At 37.2% G+C, this 26,698-nt stretch overlaps 1 protein-coding gene across 3 annotated transcripts in view; it reads right to left on the bottom strand.

Moving 5' to 3' along the window:
* EBF1 (EBF transcription factor 1) overlaps positions 1 to 26,698 on the bottom strand; it is a 367,600-nt gene that overhangs the window by 323,768 nt on the left and 17,134 nt on the right. For all 3 annotated transcript variants that reach the window (XM_038772540.1, XM_038772541.1, XM_038772542.1), the window contains exon 6: positions 19,020 to 19,088. In XM_038772540.1, the coding sequence (XP_038628468.1) occupies positions 19,020 to 19,088 (69 nt within the window). The remainder of the gene's footprint in view (positions 1 to 19,019; positions 19,089 to 26,698) is intronic.

The raw sequence follows: 26,698 nt of genomic DNA, 5'->3' as shown, positions 1-26,698 counted from the left end.
CCCACTGTTGGGTAGGGACTGTCTCTATATGTTGCCAACTTGTACTTCCCAAGCGCTTAGTACAGTGCTCTGCACACAGTAAGCGCTCAATAAATACGATTGATGATGATGATGAAGTAACAAGGTAAGATTACAAACAAAAGAATCCTGGAATGAAGTCAATCTACTGGCAAAGAAGCTACACTCACTTCAACCCTGCTTTATTGGGTGGAATATATGATACTGATGACAACGCTCCCAAAACAACTGCCATATCACCGTAAGTTGAAGTGGTTTTCAAAAGTTAGGTAGAAGTAATGCTTTAAGATACAATAAAGTTCATCTTCAGACAGTGTAGCATCACAGATGAAATCAGGGAGGGAACTGTGGCAAGCAAACCATTGTGGACAAGGAACCAACTCTGTTACATCATACTCTCCCAAGGGCTTAGTACAGTGCTCTGCAGACAGTAAACACTTAATAAATATGATTAATTGATTGATTGATTGACTGACAACCAGTTTGCAATACTGGGCTTAATAAAGGAGTGGCTCTTTTCAAGGAAAATTATCAATAGGATCATGAAACAAATTTAACCCTGAAGAAGTTGCTAAGAATAGCGCAAGGTGCTATGTACAGAAAACATATATCAGTACAATAAGAGACAACCTTCAGGTGAACATGGTGTAGTTGCAATATTCATATTCACAGATAAATTCCCATCATTAGTAGCATCTTTGAATATTAAGGCTTAATAGTCTTCTGCTCTGAATGACTTCACTTCTAACATTTTCAAAGCTACAAGAGTAATATGAACATATATTTGTGCATATACTTCTCTTCAAGGTAATATCTTTGTGCTTACACTTATTTATACCTTCCATCCAGCAATTAGAAATAGAGTTGTTCTCGTAATTCAGGGGCTTTGGGAAGATAGTGACATCAAAGAGCAGAAGAGGAAATAGAGACAGATTCTAAGGGTATAAATTGCTACTCTATAACAAGGAACAATCTTTAAATGCACACAGTGCAGGAGAGTTTTTAAGCATACGTCAGTTTTAACATCTGTATTTACACACCATCCCAAGCACCATCTTTGAACCACTTGTATTTGTGTGCATATGTATTAGTATTCTTACATGAGATTGTTGCCAACTTGTACTTTCCAAGCGCTTAGTACAGTGCTCTGCAAACAGTAAGCACCCAATAAATATGATTGAATGAATGTCACCATGCAGATAATCAATAACATAACAATCCAAAATATCTTATACAAAAAATTTCTGTTACATCAGGGTGTTTTGTATGTATGTCACTGCACACACCTGTGTGTGTTAACTATCCATGTATACGTGTATTTGTGTTTGTATATATGTGCTACAATCACTCAAAACACCAACAGGCAGTGCTGTATACACAATAGGCAAACAATGACTACTGATGATAACGGTGACAATGATAGAAACGTTTGAATTTGAGCGGTGTTTCTGAAAGTCAAAGAAATAGAGATAAACCTCCATTGATGTAATAATAATTAATTTTACTTTTTATATACACTGGCTCCATTTTTCTCTTTCTGGAAAAGCCGATGATTTCAGCCTGCTTTCAATTTCACATCATTTTCATGAACCAAGAAATGTCCCTGGTACAACGATATATTCCATTAGGAAGAACAATGGCCTCAATCAATCAATCAATCAATCAATCGTATTTATTGAGCGCTTACTATGTGCAGAGCACTGTACTAAGCGCTTGGGAAGTACAAATTGGCATCACAAAGAGACAGTCCCTACCCAACAGTGGGCTCACAGTCTAAAAGGGGGAGACAGAGAACAGAACCAAACATACCAACAAAATAAAATAAGTAGGATAGAAATGTACAAGTAAAATAAATAAATAAATAAATAAATAGAGTAATAAATATGTACAACCATATATACATATATACAGGTGCTGTGGGGAAGGGAAGGAGGTAAGACGGGGGGATGGAGAGGGGGACGAGGGGGAGAGGAAATAAGGGGCTCAGTCTGGGAAGGCCTCCTGGAGGAGGTGAGCTCTCAGCATGGCCTTGAAGGGAGGAAGAGAGCTAGCTTGGCGGATGGGCAGAGGGAGGGCATTCCAGGCCTCTTTATTCATTCATTCATTCATTTATTCAATAATATTTATTGAGCGCTTACTGCATGCAGAGCACTGTACTAAGCCCTTGGGAAGTACAATTCAGCAACAGAGACAATCCCTACCCAACAGCGGGCTCACACTTTATCAGATAATAATAATTATGGTACTGGATAAGCACTTACTGTGTGCCAAGCATTGTTCTAAGCACTGGGGAAGATGCAAATTAAGCAAGTTGAACACAGACCCTGTCCTACAGGGGGCTCACACTCTTAACCCCCATTTTACAAGTGAGGTAACTGAGGCCCAGAGAAGTGAAGTGATTTGCGCAAGGGCACACAGCTGACACATGCCAGAACTGGGATTAGAACCCAGGTCCTTCTGATTCCCAGGCCCATGCTCTATCCACTAAGCCATGCTGCTTCTCATGAGTGGAGATAAGTGGATATGTAAAAAAAATCCCTACTACTTCCTTAACTTCCAGTGCCTAAACTTTTAACAAGCCTAAGGGATTTTAAAATACATACAAGGAGTGAAATACTGGGTTTGCATATAGCTGTAATCATATATTAACATCCAAAATAGGGATTCATTTTATTGGATTACACTAATGGTCATTGGGGAATCCTCCAACACTCTACTCATCACTTGCATACATTCTGAATGTGCAGGGCTCTAAATCCCTCAATGTTATTTAATTAATTTCACTGAAACAAGAGATTAGGAAGAGCATGCTTTTTCAACAAACTGCAATGAAAGTACAGGCAGGTTAGACAGTGAAATGTTTGTATATACGGAGCAAAGTTAAAAAAATAAGTCCATGGGGAGATCACCCGCCACTGCTGAATTCCCAAATGATGACAAAACCTTCAGTGTTTTTCCCAACACCAGTGCAGAAATCTTAAATTCTGGGAAGTCCAGGAGTATCCTGAATGGGTGGCATCCATTTGCCACTTAGGTACCTGTAAGTTAAAATCTATAAAATGAAAGCAGAGGTTGTGGGGCATGAATAATGATGTGGGGGCTATGGAACATAAATAATACCTGCCTATATGTATAATGTCAGGGAGAAAGCATTAGGGGAAAAGTAAATTGGAGAATAAGGATTGCCTCATAGTATATCTGAATCATAGGATAATAAACAATATTACACCAGGTTTTCACTGAATTGACAAAGAAAACCATTAGTTCATAAAAGAGACTTACTTTAACCATTTGTTGTCTATAAGTTATAGGAAGGAAAGAAAAACTTACATTTCCCAAGTAGAATCGAAAGATCACTGATTTGATAAACATTTGGCTAACGAAATAGATCACTAAACAAGGGAAACTGCTGCTAAGACATACTGTACTGAGAATTATAGAATGAATAAATACAATGCAAATGCCGTTATATGTGAGAAATCATTCAACTACGCATTTGAGTAACTCTGCATTTTAATTTAACCCTTTGAAACATTAATCAAACCACAGCTAATTATAGGAATTAAGGAATTAAATGATAGAATCTTCTAAAAGATATTATTTAAAAGGCAGTTTATACAATTACTTCTAGAGATGTTTGCTTTAAAGAGGAAAACATTTCTACTGTAATGAAAAGGGTCTTAGAAAATTAAATTAACAAGGGGGGACCAGGCAGATATGAAACTAAATTAGCATCAAATGCAAATTACAGGGTACTTAATGGTAGAAACAGGTGCAGAGGAGAACCCTAAATGAGATAAATGAATAAAACATCCCTCTCCACAAATGTGGAAGCTGACACAAAGTCAATGATATGAATAATTCAGCAGCCTCCACACTGCTGTTGAGGTCAGCTTGCCTTGACCTTTGAAACAGGAAGTAAAATTTGGTCCAAATTTGAGTGACTGGAAATGTAACAGTTTTTTTTTTTGCAATGGAAAACTGCAACTTTAAAATACACGTACATACTGAATATATAGAATGATTAATAATGGAAACAAAAGCACTGAATAAACACTGAATAAAAAATCTGTGTAATATAATTTGATTATTTTCATTATGTCAAATATTTATATTTCAATATGGAACCCTAACTAAGGGTTTATGCATAAGAATTTCCAAGTATAATACTAGCTTGAGTACTTGCAATGCTAAATAATGATTTCCTCTTTGTTTAAAACTTATTTTTGTGCTGAAATATTATGAATTCAATGTAAAAATATGCTATATTCTGGGTATTTTCAAACTACTCAGGCATTTCATATTAATAGTACAAAGCTGAACCTTCCCTCACTTTCGCATCATGAGATTTATTTAAAAAGAATTTGAAAGTTGTTGTCTTTTGGGTGAAGTGCCAGTTTTATACCATGAAACACTGATTTTTAAAATGTCACATTTCAAAAATTATTTTAACTAAAAAGAAAGTAACTTTTGTTCTAGAGTCTAAATGCTATCACAACTATTTCCAATATATCATGGTTTTATGTGAATTTCCGATTTTTTTCACATTGCTCGAAGGTTATTTGACATGTGCAACTATTAAATGGAATATGCAATCATATCAGTTAACAACTCAAATTCTTTGAGATTGAAAGATAATATACACTGTCCCTTTACTTCTCTCCTGTCTTTTATATATATCACTTTGTAGATAGACATGTATCACTTTTTTCTGATTTAATGTAGTGGGGGGATGGGCACAGAAGGTAGCTGATATAAATTATCTCTGAATTTCCTTTGATTAATTTTACCAGAAACTTATTTATCTTTCACCCAGTTGATGTGCATATCAGTGAAAAGAATTTCTAACCATCGGATCAATTTTATTTTCTGAATTTAAGAAAATTAAAGGCTAAGTAAAAAAGCAAAATTATATTTTGAATCTCTAATAATGTCAACTATTACATATAGTACTGAAGTTTGACCTGAACTATCTTAGAATAAAGATTTGTGGCAGTGAATTTTTTATACTGCAGATGCAGGTTTATTCCTGCTATGGCATATAATAAGGAGTGGCAGATGAAACATTGCTGATTTGGGTTTAACTTAATGACTAACCTAGGTTAAGGGCTTTGTATAGAGCTACGCTCTCCCTTAAATGACAGCTATGAGAACCCAGCTGGTTCTAATTTTGAAACAACCAGTTTCTCTATCCCCAAGTGCTAAAGAAAATAATCCCAGCAATCCATGACTACACTGTTTCACAGGGACATAAATGAGAATTTGATTGTAAAGATAATTAAAGTCATTCCCGAAACTTCCAAGAAAAAAAAAGAATCAATGATGCTGTTTAAATTAAACAATAACAATCAGTTTGATCTGTAGAAAAAGGAAGGAGGGGCTTCCTGGTTGCAAAGAACTAAGTTTTCCAAATGCTTTCCTCTTCAATTTTAACATGCCCAACATTGTAGGGAACTAACTATGGTAACATAATGCAATAAATAAAATGAAGGTAAGAATTTCAATAAACCCACCGGGGCAAGATGATTTTGTGCCTAGTAAATGTAAATTCCACTCAGGGAAACACTTGCTGTGATAGCATTGGTAGTTACCAAGAAAACAAAGAGAAAAATAAAATGTAAGTTTAAAAATAAATATAAACATTGTATGAGAAGATCTTGTTTATAAAACTGCTCTGCCTATTTGGATATTAATGAAACTAAGAATTTATATGAGGAGTCTGCATTTTGAATTCATGAGTCTCCAAAACCCCCAAGAAAAAATTCACTTAGAAAAACTGCTCCACTCTCATAGTCAGAATAAAACCCAAAGCCTTTCCTGTAAGCCTCACGGCATTTGACTCAACTTTGATACCTACATGGTGGAAGACTTCATGTGCTGGGGAAAGTGTTATTTTTTTTTCTTGTAATCTCTCCATTTGCCCTATCTGCATTTAACAGGAAGAAGAGATCAGGCTCAATAAGGACTATTCAGAGCCTCTCAATTAACCTGATTAGTTCAGCGCATTACTCTCATCAATGACACCTTATCTTGAAGCTGAAGGGGAAACTTCCTTCCTCCTGGAGATATAGAAGCCCCCTAAAGCCAGAAAGATGTAGCCTATCAAGTATTTTGCTCTCCTCTGGTTCTTCTCTTTTCCTATTGTGCAGGTCACTGAGACCTTAGTTAAGAAGAACTGTCTGATTGGATTTTGTGTCTTAAGGAAACATTGGGTGGGATCTCATCTGCCCAGGTGGCCTAAGAAAAAGCTGGGAAAGGGATGCCTTGTAGACAACTGCAAGTCCCTTTTTTCAGAGTCAACCAGGCACATGATAGGATTTCTGGAAACAGGCATCAATGCATTAACCCTCCAATGACTAAAGCATCACATCAGTATGAATACCTGCCTGGGAAAGGTATAATACTCCTTTCTTAAATGCCCTGCAGACCAGGGAAACAATTGCTTAGTTAAACATAGCCTGGTCTGAAACCTGTTTCACAGACTAATAAGATTAAGTGTTCCATGGAAAAAAAAGGTAATCTCCAAATTTCCTGTATGTATATGAATACTGTATCAGAGATTTCTTATATCACATTGTGAGTAATAGAAATGTTAGTTAATGGAATGTATGAAAATGAGAGTGTCATCAGCAGCAGGGTTTTCTTATTTGTGAATCAGTTCCATGATTTACTTTGTCAGGTGTCACACACAAGCATTAAATAAGTTTGAGTTGCAGCAAATACTAATGTTCTGATATTTTCTACAAAGCTATTTGCTAGTATTCTACAGTGATGAGTTAATCTCACGTCTGAGGAAGTATGCTATTCAGTGGGCAGAACAATGAATTTACCACCCAAATTCATGGGGTGATTTTATAAGGCAAAGAATCCTAATGAGTATTTACCTCAATTTCCCTAGCAATAAAATGGGTTCTATTTCAATACCTAGATCTGCTTGGGTAGATGTTCAATTTTTGAAAAGACTCTGAGGCTCTCCATTGAAAGAAAAAATCATTCAAAATTTTCTTCAATACTCAGTGTAGGAAAGTGTTTACCAAAGTGACATTAAATTATAAAATCCCTAAGGAAAACATACAAGTCTCAGTTAAGTGTCTCTCTGAATGAAAGTGAGACTCTATGGGATTCAATTTTTTTATTTAAAAGTCATATATGGATTTCAAGCCAGATACTGATCTTAAATGAGCAGTGCATATCAGCATCTCAAAGGGTATGCTCAGTTCATGCAGCTGGGCACACAGGAGTGGTTTTTTCGAGATATGCAGACATGTATGCAGTGGGTCTGAGATTAAAATCTGGCCTCCAAATGACTGCAGAAGTCGTGCAGAGAAACATGGGATGGGTAAGGAAGAATACTGAACCTCAGCGCTTAATAGCTCCAAGGATAGCTGGGTTTCCTCTGATCCCTTTTTCTTTTTTAAAGAAAGATCTTTTTAATGAATACAGAATATATAATACGTTTCTCCTCTTTGGGTGACAATTTTCAACCAAATCTGAACTAGGTGGACTGCTTTTACTGCCCCTCCACCCTCCCTTATCAAAGTAGTCTACTCCTGTGATGTCAGCCGATAGTCATATGTGCTAAAAACATACTTAAATTCTTAAATATTAATAATGGACTAGAATCCTAACTATTAAAAACAGAATAAAAGAGAAAGAAATGTTCATATGAACTGTGAAATAATGGATACCCTGGATTAAACTGTTAAACTGACCAAACTAACCAAAATAAAACAATCAAATCATAGCTACCTTCAGTTTTTCATTTGTTAAAAAAATCCTATTAGCAGATTTAAATGTATCCTCTTTCTCCTTCCAGTCATCACTTCTCATATTCCCATTAGTATAAACTGTTTGTGACTGACTAAAAGGCCTTTCCATGGTGAGGCCAGTGATCATTTGATGACACACCAACGTAAAAGAGACATCATAAGGGAGAAGAAACTAATGCCTGACAAACACCCTATGCTTCCATTTTGATTATTAATTTGATGAATTATTAAAAAGGAACTTTACTCCACTTCAGAGGGAAAATGGTCATTCCTGTAAGGCGGCTGAGTAAAGGTTCTTGAGAAATGCTTGATGGTGATGAAGAAAGCATTTTAAATTAAGCTTAAAAAATGACCTTCCCAAAAATTTGAGGGTTTTGTCAAAAGTTGATAAAAATGAGTGGATGCCTAACACTCAGAAAACACTGTTCTAGACCCTGGATATTGGAGTTTGGGCTGCCTTTTTCTTTCCAACGGCATTGAAAGTGTTAAAGAAAACAATAAAAGAACAAGTGAGTGTACAGGGTAGGATTTACTGGCATTTACTTTTAATCTATGGTCCTTTACTCTGTGGCTTATCAGCCCTGTGTCAGTCCTTTTTCCGCCTTTATATTTCATGAGGAGCCCCCCATGCTGCTACTGAGAGACAGAACCCAAGTGTCTGTAAGCTTTTTGTCAGGTAAAAAGAGAAGAAAAAGGAAAGGAACAAGAGGAAAAGCAAAGCTAAGAGGCATCTATTAGATGTCACTAGGCTTTTGTATTCATGTCAATGATTCAGGATTAGAGTATTTGAAATAATCTTATTGAGAGGAATCAAAAGGCCCACAGAGTGAGAGCCTGCTCTGTAGCATATGGCAGAGCAGAGGACAATATCTTATTAAAGATGTGTTAGCTAACACTATTACTTTTATATTATATTACAAAACTATTGTGCCTCAAACAGTTAGCTAGATGGTATAGTTAGTTACAGAATGCCTTTTCAGAGGGTAGAGTGTTGGATAGAGCTATATAATTTGCCTGCATGTCTGTTGAGTAATTACAAAGAGGTTTTTTTGCTTTGTTTTTTTTCTTTTTCTTTTCTTTTCTGGAATTAGAACCGTACAGTTCACCTTCAAAGAGGAAAAACCCCCAAAGTATTCTCAGGACCACTCCTGACAATGGGGTGTACATTACAGAGATTAACAACCATGATATTTCCCCCAACTAGAATTAGTTACATAATGCTCTATTTTCAGATATTTGACTTAGCATCTGAAAACATGGAAATCACAGAACTCAAGAGCTGTTCCATCAGTGTCCCAAAAGCAACTATTTTCAGCTTTTCTGGATTAAAGCAATCAAAATATATTGTAATAAGTACTGTAACACTAAAACCTTAATTTGTTTTTGGACAAAGAGCTTGCAATTGGATAGATCATTCTGCGAAGGAACTGGTTTGCCTATATCTTTTGAGTCAGTGTTACAATCAGAGACATTGATTGCAGTAGGTGAATTTGGGGTTTTATCAGGTTGCCCAGTGCTGTATATAGTTTCATGATTTGTAACATGGAAAATAGAACTAGTGCCCTTTTCCCTAGTACATTCATATAATGAAAACCAAATAATCATTTCCTTATTTCAAAAGTATCATGAAATCTTCTTTTGTTCTGCTTTAAGTGGGTATTGGTGGTGAAGGGGGATCAGGTGCTTGGCAGTTCGGATGACTTGCTTTTTTTCTTTTTTTCACTGAAAGTCCCACTTTTGGTTTGTTTTTGTTTTCATGGTAATTATTAAACACTTAGTATGTGTCAAACACTGGTCTAAGCGCTGGGGCAGGTACAAGGTAATTAGGTCGGACAAAGTCCCTGCCCCACAAGAGGCTCATAGTCTAAGTAAGAGAGGATATTTTAATCCTCATTTTACAGTTTATGGAAACTGAGGCACAGAGAAGTTAAGTGACTTGCCCAAGGTCACATAGCAAGATATTATCAGAGCCAGAATCAGAATCCTAGTCATCCAATTCCCAGACCCATGCTCTTTCCACTAGGCTATGCTTGCTTCTCTGCTTGTTTTGTTATTTGTTTTGTTTCATTTATTGTGTTTTCTTTTGTCTGTCTCCCCCTTCTAGACTGTGAGCTTGTTGTTGGGTAGGGACTGTCTCTCTGTGTTGCCGATTTGTACTTCCCAAGCGCTTAGTACAGTGCTCTGCACACATTAAACGCTCAATAAATACGGTTGATTGAATGAATGGCTTAATAGTGCTGTAGTGCTATAAACTGCCTAGGAAAAGTTGCTAATATAAAGCACTGGAGACTCTGTACAAGACCGGCTCAAGAGATAAGCTAAAATGGCAAAGGAAGAAATTTGCACCATGATTTGATACTTATATTACAATTTGCCACTGCACTCAGAAGCTCAGTTAAATGCACTTCTTGAAAGTTGTTACCATTATCTCACTTTCAATGAAACCCCATGATATTCATTTTATAATGGCATTAGGATTATACTATAAGGTACATTACATGATGATATACTTTCTGTCAGCATATTTGAAGTCTATTTTACTATATCACATTTGTTGCTATAGGTAGGACCAGAGCCTATTTAGCTTATTGTAGTCATTTTTTCTTATTGTAATTGCAACTGAATACAAATGTACAAGACAAATTCCACATTCAGAATGATATACAATATGTGATCAAATTTAGAATGATGCACTTTGCTCAGCCCCGTCCCTAATAATCATGGATAAAATATCACTGAGAGCAAATATTAAATTATATTAGGCATTAATAAGAAACAAACAGCAAATCAAACCCACCAATAGTTACAGTTTACTGACAGATTTTCCTTTTTCTAAAATGCAAACAACCACAAAACAGTTAAAAGAAGGCCAGTTGTCAAGACCTCTGTCTTTTTTCATTAATGCTTATTTTGATATGTCATTAAAGTTTACAGAATCAACTGGTGTCAGTTTCAGGGAAAGAATTAAAAAAAATTTTTACTCAGTGCTATCTGCTCTAGGACTGTGTGATAGCTGCTTACATCCATTCAGATTATGCCTTAAAAACAGATTTTTTGTAATTTAATCATTGACCCAAGATAGAAATAATAAAAGCACTACCCCACTCACTCGCCCACTTGCCCGCTGTGGGCCACAGACTTGAGAAATGTAGTCGTGTTGTGTTGCAGGAGCCACGGGGGCTGAGCAGGGGGTGGAGGAGGATGGACTGGGTATGACAAATAATACTAGGGTGCTTGGGCCCACCTGCCCAGATTTTCCTTTTTGTGCTCTCTGCATTCATTTTGGAGGAGGAAGCCCTAACATCTATTCCCAAAATGGAATGAGCACAGGCAGGTGGGTTGGTGGAGGGCTGAGAGGGAGGGAGTCTGGTGGGGGTTGTGGGGGTTCTGTGTGAGTTGGGCTGTTTGTGAGTGTCTGGTGAGGGGGTGATTGTCTAGACTGTAAGCTCCTTGTGGGCAAGGAATGTGTCTGTTTATTGTTGTATTGTACTCTCCCAAGCTTAGTACAGTGCTCTGCACACAATAAGTGCTCAATAAATCCAATTGAATGAATGAATGAATGAATGACCCAAGACAGAAATAACAGTAAGATCAAACAGTTTTTGACTGGAAGACCCCCTATAGGATGCAGAAAAAGGCAATATTTTAATGAATATCTTCTAAATGCTAAGCACCTTGAGAGGATACAATAAAAGCATGACTTAAGTTGCCTGGCCTCAAGGAGTTTACAACCAAATCACTGACTTAAGCAGATGATTATTACTTACAAAAACTGAGAGTAGCAAGGAAGAGCAAGATCAACTTTGAGGTGAAGCTGTGCTTTGTGGTGCTGCCTGGGGATATAATCTGAAAACAATGCTAATTTCTACAATAATTAAAAACATTGTAAAGTCAATTATTTCTATAGGTGATGGCAAAGAATGGGCACTCATTTTGATATCTGTAGTTGACAAAAAATTTCAGTTAATTCTAACTCCATTCCCATAGAAAGGGTACCAGTTAACCTCACATAAGAAAATGTATGTGATATAGTTCTCCAAAGTGAAATTATAGCCAAGCCCTAAAATAGACAACTTTCCTTCCTCTCTCTTTTCACTGCATTGAGAAAAATTTATTTTTAAAAGGAGGAGTATTTAATGAATTCTATCTGCAAGACATATGAGAAGCTAAAAATTCTTCTTCCGTTCCTGAAGAATGTACATTTGATTGAAAACAAGTTGTCTTCTACATTTGTAGTCCTGTAAATATCATGTTCTGAAAAACTGTTAGGTGAGCTAATTTTTAGTCTAATATGGTTGTTTGTTTTATTTTGTTAATTTTTTCCTTTTTTTCTTCTTACGAGGTGCTTTATTTTGGATTAATCAATCCAAATTGACTTCTCACGGTTTTGTTTGCCAGAATATGCAATGAACAACTCTAACACCTACCATAAAACTCACCAAATAATCCACCTGTAAAGGAAACTGTGAACTTAATGTAATAATAATTATTATTATTATGGTATTTGTTAAGCGATTATTATGTGCCAAGCACTGTTCTTGGAAGACACTGATAAATTCTGGAATCTAAGGTGGAGGATATTGTGAAAATCCTTTAAAGAATTCTAGATATCTGAAATCATAGGCAGTTTTAAAAGACTATTTTCTTACAAGTCAGAGAAAAATTTTCAGCTGAACTGGAAATATTCTTCAGATAACAGATAGACAAGATTGTGTTCGTTCTATTGTGCAAAAACATGTAGTATATGACCGTGCAATTTGAGGCCACTCCACAGCTAGGATGGCCATTCGTATGTGATTTAATCCTGGACAGGTTAGTGTTCAACCAATATGCCCCATCTGCCATATTTTATAAATACTGAATCATGTGGCTGAATCCTGAAGCTCAGAAATGGCATGCTTGTGTACAGAAAGCTGGGTGAGCAATGCAGTGATCCTCAGGGCTCTCCCTGAGAATTTTTATTATACAACTCTTTTCTGTGTCTACATCGCACTACTGCATTGTGTTATGTAACCTTTGCCACATTTATAGCATAATGCGCATCTGTTGTTTTGGGGTAAGTAGTGTGGAGTGGAGTGGCCACCCTACTCACAGGTAAAGACTATGAACACGCAAAAAGGTAAGTTATCACTTAAGTGATTCTTGAAAATGGAGATGTTATCTAAGAAGAATGTTTATATTCAATAAATACTTCAATTGTATTTGCTGAGCATGCACTCTGTGCAGAACACTATATAACAGGCTTGGGAAAGAATAATATAGACATGATCCCTACTTTCATTGCTCTTACAATCTAGTGAGGGAGATAGACACTGAAGTAAATTACAGATGGAGAAAAAATAGATGGTTAAGATATGTACATAAGTGCTATAGGGATTAAACTGGCAAATGGAACATCTTTCTTGTAAACAAAATTAACTGACCTTAAAAGAACATATTGCTGTTTTGTCAAAACTGTAATTTATTTGCAATATGCAAGCTGTTACTCCCTTAGTTCTAATGTTGCTAAGGGGTTTGGACTTACATTAATTTGGAAGAGATGGAGGAAGTCTTTGAAGAATTCCATTATTTACCAAATATGTCTATTTTTCATTATTCATGCATATCACATTCTGAGAACCTAATACTGCAAAAGCAAATGTATGCAGGTCCAAAAATTTGAACATATTTTGAAATGAAGTATCAAAAATTAATTCAATCAATTAATGGCATTTATGGAACGCTTACTGTACTGAGCACTTGGTAGAGTATAATACAACAGAGTTGGCAGACATGTTCCCCGGCCACAAGGAGCTTACAGTCTAGAGGAAGACACAGACATCAATATAAATAGATAAATAACGGTTCTGTGAGACTGAGGATGGGATGAATAGCAGGGGCTTAACAGTGTCCAAGTGCAAAGGCGATGTAGAAGGGAGAGAGAATGAGGGAAAAGAGAACTTAATCAAGTAAGCCTCTTGAGGAGTGATTTTAATAAGACTTGGAAGGTGGGGAGAATGGTGGTTTGGCATACATGGAAGACGGGGGAGTTCCAGGCCAGAGGGAAGGACTTGGAAAAGGGGTTGGTAGTGAGACAGGTCCAGGAACATTGAGCTAGCTGGTGCTAGAGGAGTGAAATGTGTGGGCTGGGCTTAGAGTAGGAGATAGTGAGGTAAAGTAGGAAGGGGAAAGCTGATTGAGAGTTTCTGTTTCATGTGGAGGTGGATGGGCAACCACTGGGGTTCTTGAGGAGTGGAGATGTGGACTGAAAGTAGTTTTTGGAAAAATGATGAGGCCAAAACATAATTCTAGAAGCTCCCCTACCTCACTATAGCTAAACTATGCAGGTATAAGCAAAGAGACCTTGGTTACTTAAGTGAAAATAATTTACTTATATATGATGGAGAGAGAAATATGATTTAAGGAGTACAGACTTCACACTACTACAAGAGTCTAGCCTTGAAAAAACCTGAGTTTAGTGTAATACGTCAAGAGGAATTTGGGGATGAAGTAATTACATATTTATACATGTAGTCAAAATGTGTAATAACAATCAATGACATTTTTAAAAGTTTTCCACTTAGAAGGAAATGGAAACATCCTTTATAAGCATAGAAAAAATATAAAACTGTGTTCCTGTTTCATGTTACCCTACATGACTTTTGTCATTATCATCTTTTCTGATTCTTACAAAGCAAACCTAATTAAGAATCTCTCTCATTAGTCTTCCAGAAAAATTAGCACAATTTATGCTAATCACTCCTGCAAAATTTAATAAACTCATTGAATTGGGAATAGTCTAATGAGGTTTTATTTATTGAACTAAGAACTCTAATGAAAAAGGTTAGGACACAAGGATATCCAATGTGGTAATAAAACTACAATTTATTCAATTTATGAACAGAAAGTTTGTTAGGAACCTTTAAATTCAAATTCGAGATACTATTTGAATATTAAATCAGTCTTGAACTTATTTAACAAAAGGAAGTGTTACTTTTTTCACTTTAACAGTGAGCATCACAAAGAACATCATCTTAACTGTAATGGGAATGATTATCGCTAGCTCCAACACATCAGCAATTCAGCCTAAAACATTTAACTACGAGAAAAAACAGGTAGTTTTCTATGTTCCACATTCACCGTGTTTAAAGTGAATTTTCTTGACCACACTGAATGAAGAAAATAATAGTGTGAAACTGGTAGCACTTTCCTTACATGTTATGACAAGAGAAGAAAGGAAAAAACCTTTTCCCAGATCACAGCAGGCAACTTCTGATGTTTTTTTATTCCACATTTTTTATGTATTTTGCCTACCTGATGCATTCTCCGTAACTAACAGCAAATAAAGGTAAATTTTTGAGTACCAATTAGCCTACCCTGCACTTAGCTTTGTGACCAAAAAAGATCGCTGTGTCCTATAAATCAATCAATAAATCAATCAATCAAATATATTGAGTGCTTGCTGTGTGCGGAGCACTATACTAAGTGCTTGGAAAAGTACAATATTACAGAGTTGGTAGATACAGTCCTACACACAATGCTAAGTAATTTTCTCAATCACCGCTAAACCACAAGTAAAAATTACATGTTGTTCTTCAATACCTAGAGGACATGTACAGAGGATCTCAAATGTTTAAATGTTCAATAGGATTGTATTAAGTTATTACTAAATGTTATAGCAGGAAAAAAGCAGCCACAGCATGATGTCTACACAAAAACTCGGGAGGACTCTGTGGCTGCTGCTGTAGCTTTAGTGTTTGTGGTTTAGTGGTAGTGGCTCAGACTGTGGACTCTGAGCCATTAGTATCCAGAAATTCAGCTCTCCTAGCTAAAGCAATGTACTGATCTTTGTTTATATGTTGTCTTAGTGTTTTGCTTGACTTCTCCTTATTCATCTGTCACCAGTTCCCTCTACCTCTTTTTATTTTTAAATTGAGCCCTCCCAAGTGACAGAGACACGTCTAATTCCCACCTGTGAATCCTTCCCCAGCACTTTGTACAATTCTCAGCACACAGTAGACACTTAATAAATACTATTACTGCTATACCAAAACTGACTGTGCTCTTGGCTATTTCTGTTATTATACTACAACATGCAGTCTCATATATGATATATTGTGATTTATATTAACAAATCAGAAATATGTAACAGATTTTATGTAATCAGTCATATAAAATCAAATTGGAAATTATGAAATCCAGGCAAGGAAGTCACCTTATTCTATAAAAATTTTAGGGAATTGAATAGCCCCTTAAAATATTTTCTCTTCCTCTGGAAGTTCTCTTTCGTTTCTCTTTTTTCCAGATTAAAAATGGAGTTCTCACGTAATTGCACAGACAGGGCTGGAAATTTAAAAATTTGGCATTCCAAAGGCTAAATAAATTCTGCAAAATTACAGGCATATAAATAGAGCTAAAGAGATTTATGCTTATCATTTGGCATAATGTTCACATTCACAAGAGGCAACAGCAAGAAAATAACTTATTGTTTGAACTTAAGCAGCTACTATGGGAATTCAGCTATTCTAAAGGCACACTTTTTGAGAGACAGGGTTACATATATATATATATATATATATGTATATATGTATATATACACATGTATAGTTTGGTACCTTGAGAACTTGAAAGAAAAAAATGAAAAGGATAAATGTCATGAATTATATCACTAAAGTCACCAACAGTATAAAGTGCATACTTATTTTGCCTAAATTGTTTGAAATACCCCAGCCAAGAAAAGGTTTTAAGTACCCTACTGGGACAGATGCAAAGCGGCAACAATAGAAGCCACACTAATGCAATCCAGGTAACACAATCCTATTTCAAAAACACGGCAGGGCTAATTACAGCACTGCTGAGTCAAGTTTCTTATGCCATTGCAACCCACAGGAACAGGTCAAAATCAAATGTTATTCAAACCACAGTCCTATCAACCTTCTATATCAGAGTCACAATTTAAAACCAAATGAAGAAGTTAAAAGCTTAACCCATTCACAAGCAAATGTGTTTCATTGAGAGGGGTGAGGTAAGACTTAAATGATCACCTGAACCAAATTAAACAGTTTGTACACTCAGATGTTTAAATATCAAGATACCATCTAAAATATAGACTTCTTATTTGATCTGAACTATTTTTGTGTTCTGCTCTTTTATAGAATAATGAAAGCTATTTTAATGGACAAATACCTTTTTCCTTGTGATTAAAAGTTATAATAATAATAATAATGGTATTTGTTAAGTGCTTACTACGTGCAAAGCACTGTTCTAAGTGCTGGGGAAGTTACAAGGTGATCAGGTTGTCCCACATGGGGCTCACAGTCTTAATCCTCATTTTACAGATGAGGTAACTGAGGCACAGAGAAGTTAAGTGACTTGCCCAAAGTCACACAGCTGATAATTGGCGGAGCCAGCATTTGAACCCACAACCTCAGACTCCAAAGCCTGTGCTCTTTCCACTGAGCCACGCTGCTTCCCTAAGTTACACAAATCACAAATACCAACTAAGTGTACTGAATATTACACGTGTTATAGAGAAGCAGGATGGCCTTGTGGAAAATGCATGGGCCTCAGGGGCAGAGGACCTTGGTTCTACTCCTGGCTCCACCACTTTTCTGCTGCGTGACCTTGCATAAATCATCTCACTTCTCTGTGCCTCAATTTCCTCAGCTGTAAAATGAAGATTAAAACCCACTCCCTCCTACATAGACTGTGAACCACATGCAGAAAAAGGACTGTGTCCAAACTGATAACCTTGTATCTACCCCAGAGCTTAGAACAGTGTTTGGCAAGTGCTTAACAAATGCAATAATAATAATAAAAAATATACTATATTTCTGTAGACTTGCCTCTGCCTCTGTTTGTTTTTTTTTTTCAGAAAAAAGTCAAATGAATTGTGTGGTTGCATATGTAAAGTGATCATTCTAATTCTATGCATATTGTGATTAACTTTGCTGATTATATGTTAACAAAATTTCATATCCACACCCTTAACCCCGGGTCATTAACTCTTCTTGGCTTTGTCCAAGCCTTATTTACAATGAAAATGAGCCTTTTAAAACTGAATGTTAAACTATATAGTGGGAACTGATTGTTTAAAACATCTGCTTATGACAAAACTTTTAAAGACATATTTGGTAATTAATACATACTTTGGAACCCGGCCTAAAAATCATACATGTGTAAAGATCGACTATAGAACTCTGGTTACCTAATGAAACATAGGATAGAAAACATCTTTACTTTATTGCCCCTTAAAAATGGACAATCCAGCAGAGAAGAAGACTTAAACTTAAGCTGATTAATGTGCTACTTCAAACTGAAATACTTTAAGAACCCAAAAGGAATTTTACGCCAGCCTTTCTTTCTTAGATTAGGTATAGGTCAATTCTCCTAGAAGGTTCTTTTCCCAGATTAGTGTGGGGTATCGCTTTTCCTAGTTGATGACTGACAGTATCCATAAACCTTCGAGGCCATTCAACACTCAAGGACTAATGCTAAATACCAAATGGTTGATCATATATGTTTCCAACAATGAATTTCAATAATTAAAATGTAAAGTGAATATTTGGAATACAACTGTGCATAATGTGCAAGCACCCTGACTAGAAATTGCCCTGTATAACTAAAACAGATTTATTGTTTTATACTGATTTACTTGGTCATATCAGATTAGTAATATGGATCTGTTTAAAACATAATAATTAAGACATGAAGGAAGAATTAATCAGCTTACAATACAGTAAGAGTAGCAATCTAACCCAGAAAATAACAGTAGAAAAAAATCTTAGTTCACAGATTTCGTTTAACTGCTTTTATGCATAAATAAAAACCTTAAAATGTAGATGGATTGCATCCAACAGAACTACTGTAGCTAAAAGTGATAATGATTCAAACATTTTTCAAATAAAAGTTAAATATTTATAAGCACCCAACCACATTTCATAAATCACAGACTATTATTATTTTATTTCTGAAGCTTCCTGGCACAGCATGAGGATTGAGCCATAGAAAGTTGGAAAAGAGAAATAGTCCTTTACGAGTACGATCCAGATCCAGAGCATTCCAAGGAACGGCCTCAAAATAACCTTCCATATGGTCCTTCCATGGGAATCGTAATCACACAGCAAAGCTAATTCACTCTCAACAACCAAATTTCGTCCACATACATACATGACACTGGCCCATTAGCGACACGGGGCAGGTGTTTCATTATAATGAGGAGTAAGAATTCAAGGAAATAATAGTGGTCCCTACCTGTCAATTATCACTGGATCTGAGGGAGTCTCATTTCGGTTGCCACAGCTTTTCTTGTCACAACAGCGGCTATAGAGCAAAAAGTGAAAGGATTTAGTGCGACCATTACATTGTAAATTTATCATTAGGCAGACAGAAGGTTCAAATTGGCGGGTTATGTATGGTAGAATTACCATGAAGCCCATACCTGGAAATCAGCAGATTCTAGTGACAGAAATTCTATTTGGGTCGCCTATGGGTTAATTACTATGTTTAACTTCTCCTAGCACAGCTGGGTACTAACCATGGGGGTTTTCTCCCCCTGTCAGGAACTACAATCCAGAGTTCTCTTGGCATTAGAATCCATTTTCCCCCTTACATTCTGGTATGTTTGGTGAGGTAAGCGTACAGTACATTATCCTGACTACACTGGGGACAGGGAAGAGGGGAAGGGTCAAGGTGGAAGGAAGCACAACTTGCCTTGGGGAAAAAAACTATGCTAACTGTATAGGCAGCTTGAACATTTTTTTTCTTTATTGACCTTAGACGAAATGCCTTTTTTTCCCCATAATATCTGTGGGGCAGTTTCTTTTCAATACAGATAATCCCCAAATCTAAAATAACAACAGTTGACTTTGAGACAGCCTAGTTTAAGTGGGGGATGGGAAAGAAGGGGTGAAAGTGCTACTTTTTATGATCACATCTATGTGTTATTTGGGGTTTTCTGATTGCATTAATAACCTCTGCTACTAGGGTATGAAACAGCCCAGGAAACCAATGCCTTCTAATAGGTCAGATACAAAGCAGACATGAAATGTAAGAACTCTTTCCCATAGCTCTCTGCTCTTGCGCTGACCTTGAGGTTTGCATTCTTCTGAACTAAAACAGATCATTGTTCCAAACGATGCAAAGTGATTGCTTGTGATTATTGCACATTATGTGAGTTAGAGAGTATAATTTACAAATACAAATTTACCAGAGTCCCTGGTACACATAACAGGAATTGGGTAAAACTTCGTAGCTAACTGGAGACAGTCTTGGGGAAATTGCTCAACCCTACCCATTTCAATGAGCTATTTATAAAGATCCACTTTTCCCAAGAAAGGAATCAAAACCCCCAAATTTAGACAATTGACACAAATGTCTAAATGCGGTTCTCAGACACCTGGTCAGTTCCCCGGATGCCAGTTTTCCCCTTTAACACCTTCTGTCTGGAGTGTGAAGAGGAGTGAAAGTCATTTCCTTGGCATCAACAGTTGTTGTACTTGGCCTCTAGGATCCCTGTTAAATTTTCTTTTCAGGAGGCTAATCAAAATATGTTTTAAAAAACTCCATCCCTAACCTTCTTGTCTCTGATTTAGGGCAAAATACTTCCTCCTGCTATTTTGACCCTACAGTTATATGGTGAGATCTTCTATGTCAAAACTGTTGGGAAATGGAGCCCAAAATCCCTTGGTAGTGGGGAGCAGGAGGTGTCAAGCATATTGTTGCCACCTGAATCACTGACCTCCCTGTTCCCTGGGAGGAGTTGTTATTCCTGTATTTCCTCCACCAAAATTTTGGGACCAAAGGAGATGCCCTGAGTAAGCTATCTATCCCTCCCCGTTGTTTTTTCCCCTTTGTATAGGAAGGACATGACAAACCTCCAGTTTCTCCTTTCCTTACTCTCCAGAAACAGCCCAGCAAATTCAGGAAGTGAGTACTATAAAACTTCATTCTTATCAGTAGAAGCCAATTGCTAAGTGTGCTGGGCAAGGCTTTTTCCCTTGTAGTTTGGTGCCTTGGTCCATTTTAGTCTCAGATGGAACCTCTCAAGATCACAGACCCAATGGACATTTTTGGTGGGATGGTATATATGGTGGATGGGTCACCCCGGGAAATGACCCCCTAAGTGTGGTGATAGGGAAAGTGAAATTTCTTACCTAAAACACTTACTTGGGAAATGATTTAAATAAATGTAGATGTAAATTTACAAGTTGGAGCCACATGGATTACAGATGTAAATTCTCCACTCTTACTCTTAGTCAAAATAAAGGAGGAGAAAATGCTCCTTCTTGGAAACAAGATAAAAGAAGATGAAGAACAGAAGCATAGATAATGGATAGAATACGAAGAGAAGAGAAAGCCACAACAGAGTGAGAATGCCATTAAGGAGATACAAAAAATATTAAGGGAGATGAGGGAAGTGAGGCAGGAGAATGATGGTGTTATATGGAAAACAGAAAGGAGAGACAAAGGAGAGTGAAGGAAAGATGAATCACTTAGGAGAGGAAAGGGGAAAATGAAGGGTGTGGTCAGTTTGAAATGATGATTCATTAGAAAACAGTGTTAAAAATGAAGAAATTGAATCTGACATACAAGCCTAACATCACCAGTGTGACTTTCTTAGATGCTGACCTGTAGCAGCAGTAGAATTTTTCCCAGACAGAGCAACAGAAATTCCTGCCATTTGGTCACTTTCTCAAGGGCCAGAAATGTGCCCTATAAATTGGTCTGTGACATGTCAGAACCTGACCACCGATTGACCAGTCAATGGTATTTATAGAACAATTATTGTGTGCAAAGCACTTGTACTAAGAACTTAGGAGAGTATAGTACAAAAGAGTTGGTAGAAACATTCCCTGCCATCAGTAAGCTTGTAATCTAGAGGAAGAATAAAAGACATTAATATAAATATACAAATTACAAATATCCACAGAGGTACCATGGGCATGAGGGTAGGGTAACTACCAAGTGTCTAAAGGATACAATCCCCAGGATGACTTGGAATGAAAAAAATAAAACAAAACAAAACAACCTGACAGCTATTATAAGAAAGACCCAAAGTGAATTAACAAGGAAGTATCAACTGCTAACCAAGAAACAGGTAGACTGTAAGCTTTTTGTGGGCAGGTAACATGTCTACCAACACTGTGGTACTGGATTCTCCAAGCACTTAGTACAGTGCTCTGCACACACTAAGCACTCAAATAATACCACTGATTGACTGACTGATTCAAGTCTAGGACTTATACTTGGCTAGAAAGTGCAAAGGAGAGACTGTATCAGAAATAATGGAGACTTCAGTCATTACTTTTTATTTTTAAAATGATTCCCATTAATTTATCTTGTAAGGGGACTGATGCAGTTCTCATGTTCCATTTTTTTCCTACTGTGTCCTGTTCAAACAGCTGTTCCTTGAAACAGAAGGCCCAGGGGTAAGTGAGGGGCAAAGTTCATAAAGTCAGAACTACACTCTGCCATGCCACCTTTTAACAGGAGCTATGCTGAGTTTCTCGAAGATGACTGACCAGGAGATTAATCAGTGCAGAGGGAGTCATATTGAAGCCACACCAATTACCATGGCCGGAAGATAAATCTTCCGTTTTTCCCTCTGCCATCAAGAGTCCTGGGCTTCCTTGAGTTATCTACCAGTGGCTTTCAAGATGTATTGAGCAGCACTGTTTTTAAAATTTATAATGCTATTTACCCCCTTCTACCTCACCTCACTGATTTCATACTACAATCCAATCAATCAGTGGTATTTATTGGGCGGACACTTACTATGTGCAGATTACTGTCCTAAGCACTTGGTAGGGTACAATATAGCAAAATTGGTAGAGAAGTTCCCTGCCCACAATGAGCTTACAGTCTAGAGGTGGACACAGTGGTCCTTCAGGTCTGTGGTGGTCTGCTTTCAGGAGCCCCACTTTCCTAAACCCTAATCCCTTGTGGTTGGGGGACAAACAGAACCAACCCACACCCTTCGCTCCCCTAATAGCAACGTACTCAATCTCATCTATCCCGTTGCTGATGCCTTACCCACAACGTCCCTCTGGCCTGGAACACCCGCCTCCTTTACATCCTATAGACCACCATTCTCCACATCTTCAAAGCCCTACTAAAATCATATCTCTGCATACAGGCCTTTTCTAACTAAGCTTTCACTTCCCCTAGCAGCCTCCCCTTCTTCATCACCTTCACACTTTGGTCTGTACCCCTTAAACACTTTCATATTCAGTCCACCTCCAGATGCCACAGAACTTATGTACATATCCACATACAATTTATTTTACTTCTGTCTCCCCATCTAGTCTGCAGGCACCCTGTGGGCAGTAATTATATCTATCTAATCTATTTTATGGTACTAAGCACTTAGTACAGTGCTCTGCACACAGTAAGCACTCAATAAACACAATTAGTGACACTATGTCCCAAGATCTGTGGAAGATACCAAACAGTCAGGGCAGACCAAATAACTAGGGCAGACATAATCCCTGTCCCAAATGGTGCTCAAAAGAGGAAAGAAAAAGACAGAGAAAATGTATTTTATCCTCATTTTACAGGGGAGGAAACTGAGACATAGATAGGTTAAGTAGGTTGCTCAAGGTCACATAGCAGGCCAGAGACCGAGCTCTTTTCCCTAGGCCACGTTTTCACTCAGCATCTGATGCTAGATTTCCCAGATTCTGGGGAAAACAACTTTGCTAACTACCACAGCAGATACCCAAACCTTATCCAAAGGACATACAGTTCTCAAAAAAAATGAAAAAACAAAAAACCCATACCAACTAGCCAGTATTGTCCTCCACCCAGAGGTAAAATTGTCCTTTTCATTTAACACCTGTGACCTCTCTTATGTGACCAATCAGTCATTCAATCATATTTACTGAGTGCTTATTATAATAATAATAATAATAATAATAATGGAATTTGTTAAGCACGTACTATGTGCAACACTGTTCTAAGTGCTGGGGAGGTTACAAGGAGATCAGGTTGTCCCACAGGGGGCCCACAGGCTTAATCCCCATTTTACAGATGAGGTAACTGAAGCACAGAGAAGTTAAGTGACTTGCCCAAAGTCACATGGCTGACAATTGGCTGAGCCGGGATTTGAACCTATGACCCCTGACTCCAAAGCCCGTGCTCTTTCCACTGAGCCACTTATTGTGTGCAGAGTACTATACTAAGGACTTTAAACTGTAACTTCTTAAGGAGGCCAAAAACCTTTAAATTATCTCCATCTTATAGGATGGATACAGGGGAAAATAGATGGGGGAGAGGAGTGCATGGGATGGGGAGAGGTTGTCCTAGAGGGTTAAAATATAATTATTGGCATTTCCTCTATTGAAATCAAACTTAGCTTACCTAAAATGGTGGGAAAGGGGAGGGGGGAGTAAATTAGCTTTGCAATCTCTCAACTCCAAAAAAGGAGCTTTAAGGTTTAAGTGAGATTTGAGTTTCACAATGCCATCCTAACCATTTATATAGATTCAGAAGAAATTGATTAAGAATGGTTCCACAAACAAGTGACTTTTCATCCTGGGCATCACCTGATATTACTTGTGGAAAACATAAATGTTCTGTATGTTTTTGAGTATCATTGAGCACTTAATGAGTGCAGAACGATGGACTAAATGTTTGGGAGAGTACAATATAACAGAGTTGCTAGAAATAGTCCTTGCTCACAAGGAGTTTACAGCATAGAAGGGAAAACTGACATTAAAATAAATAAAATATGAGTATGTTCAAAAGTGCTGTGGGGCTGGGGGTGGGGTGAATATCACTCATTTAATCAACTGTATTTATTGAACACTTACTATGTGCAGAGCACTGTACTAACCACTTGGGAGATACAATACAACAGAATTAGCAGATCCATTCCTTGCCCATAATGAGCTTACGGTCTAGATGGAGAAACAGATGTTAATATGAATAAATAAGTAATTTATAATATATAATTTAAAGGTATGTACATAAGTCCTATGGTGTTGAGGTAGGATAGATATCAAATGCCCAAAGGTTACAGATCCAAGTCCCAAGTGCTTAAAGAGCTTGCTGCTAAAACCCTTAACATCTGGAGGAATACTGAGATAAATGAATGCATTAGGGACCTAGAGGGTAATAATAATAATAATGGCATTTATTAAGTGCTTACTATGTGCCAAGCACTGTTCTAAGCACTGGAGAGGTTACAAGGTCATCAGGTTGTCCCACGTGGGGCTCACAGCCTTAGTTCCCATTTAACAGATGAGATAACTGAGGCACAGAGAAGTTAAGTGACATGCCCAAAGTCACACAGCGGACAATTGGCGGAGCTGGGATTTGAACCCATGACCTCTGACTCCAAAGCCTGTGCTATTTCCACTGAAAGGTTGAAACGTTGTTTATTTATTTAAATTTAAAATCCAAGACAATGAAACATACTTCCCACTGTCTTTTTCATTGGACTGCTTTGGAAACTAATAGAGCATGTTCACTCGCTTCTTATTCCTTCCCCCTTGGTACCATGGACTCTCAAAACACACCACCATTCATCATCTAATCAGTCAAAAGCTAGAAACTCTCCTCTAAAGCCATAAAAGATCTCCATGGCATCAGGACTATGGGGGTCAGGGCTCCTTTTTCTAAGCCAAAGATGCCAAACCTCCTCTAGCCAGCTGGCAAAACTGAAATTTTTCATGTTCAGAGAACAATGGATTCCTTCAACTTCAACAGTCACCTGAGTTGCAGCTCACTATCTTTTCTGTAACAAAGCCCAAACCATCAAGAGTTCCTTTAGAAAATTTGAATTCTTTGTGTTCTCCATGCCAGTGCTTTAGTATACTATAAATATACTGCTTTTGTCACATAAATGCAAAGTTTTATTATGCTGTTAGCCTTGATAGAAAGCACTGCAGAAAGTTGTTTAGAAATTAAATATCTAAAACAAGCTATTTTAAAATACAGAGCCCTCACTATTTCATGTCTGAAATGAAGGAATTTCATCTTAGGGAGAGCAAGCTGTCTTTCACACCATATGGCTAATGGTAGTGCATAGCAATTAGCTAGGCTGATTAATGGTGAACAGACTCTAATTTTATGCTTATAATTGAGGCTGTATCTGCACCCCTGGTGCAAATTCAGCACATCCCAACTTCCACTTACAACAGGCAAAAAATATCAAGAGAAATAGAATGGTGTGGAGAATTTTTTTTTTTCCTGGAACCCCTTAAAGAGCATCAGATTTGCAATTTAAAAGAGTGTTAGCAACACAATAGATGACAGATTTGTGTAATAGGGTCATGTGGACTGGTAAACAAACAGCACCCCTTACACATCTATAGGCAACTAGGAAAACTGTAATCTCTAACATTAGCAGTATGGCACTTAGAATATAGCTTTTTTCTATCAGCTATGCCATACAGAAACATTACTTGCTATCAGTGGCTTGAGAATTCCTCTCATTATTTCACGTTTTTGAAAAATAGAAAGACCATCAACAGTAAGGGAAATCAACCAGCATAATAGAGTACTTGGACCTAGGAATTTTACAAACAAGGGAAATGTAAACTGACTTAATGGTGGGCAGGCTTGATAAGAAGGACATATTATATCTTTAAATAAGGCGAGAATGGAATAATTTTATCTTGGCCCGGATATATGTGGACAGGAGGTGCAGGTCTTTGAGATCTAGCTATTGGTAATCTCTAGTGGTTGAGACCTAGTCTGCTGCAAAATGATCTCTTAAATTAATGCTAATGATATGCTAATTGTGACTAGCCAGAAATGTTTAAAAGCAATAAATGTTCTAAAAATAATTAAGGATTTAAACTATTTAAAACACTTAAAACACCTCTTGATGGTTAAAAAGAGGACTTCACTAATTAATTCTGAATGGTGAAGCTTAGAGTTTCTTGGAATTCTGAAATTGCCAATTATTTATTTTATGAAAACTATCA

This window comes from Tachyglossus aculeatus, chromosome X1 (genome assembly GCF_015852505.1).
Source record: "Tachyglossus aculeatus isolate mTacAcu1 chromosome X1, mTacAcu1.pri, whole genome shotgun sequence".
NCBI lineage: Eukaryota > Metazoa > Chordata > Mammalia > Monotremata > Tachyglossidae > Tachyglossus > Tachyglossus aculeatus.
The sequence above is the reverse complement of the archived record's forward strand: the minus strand, read 5'-3'. Positions and strand labels throughout refer to the sequence as shown.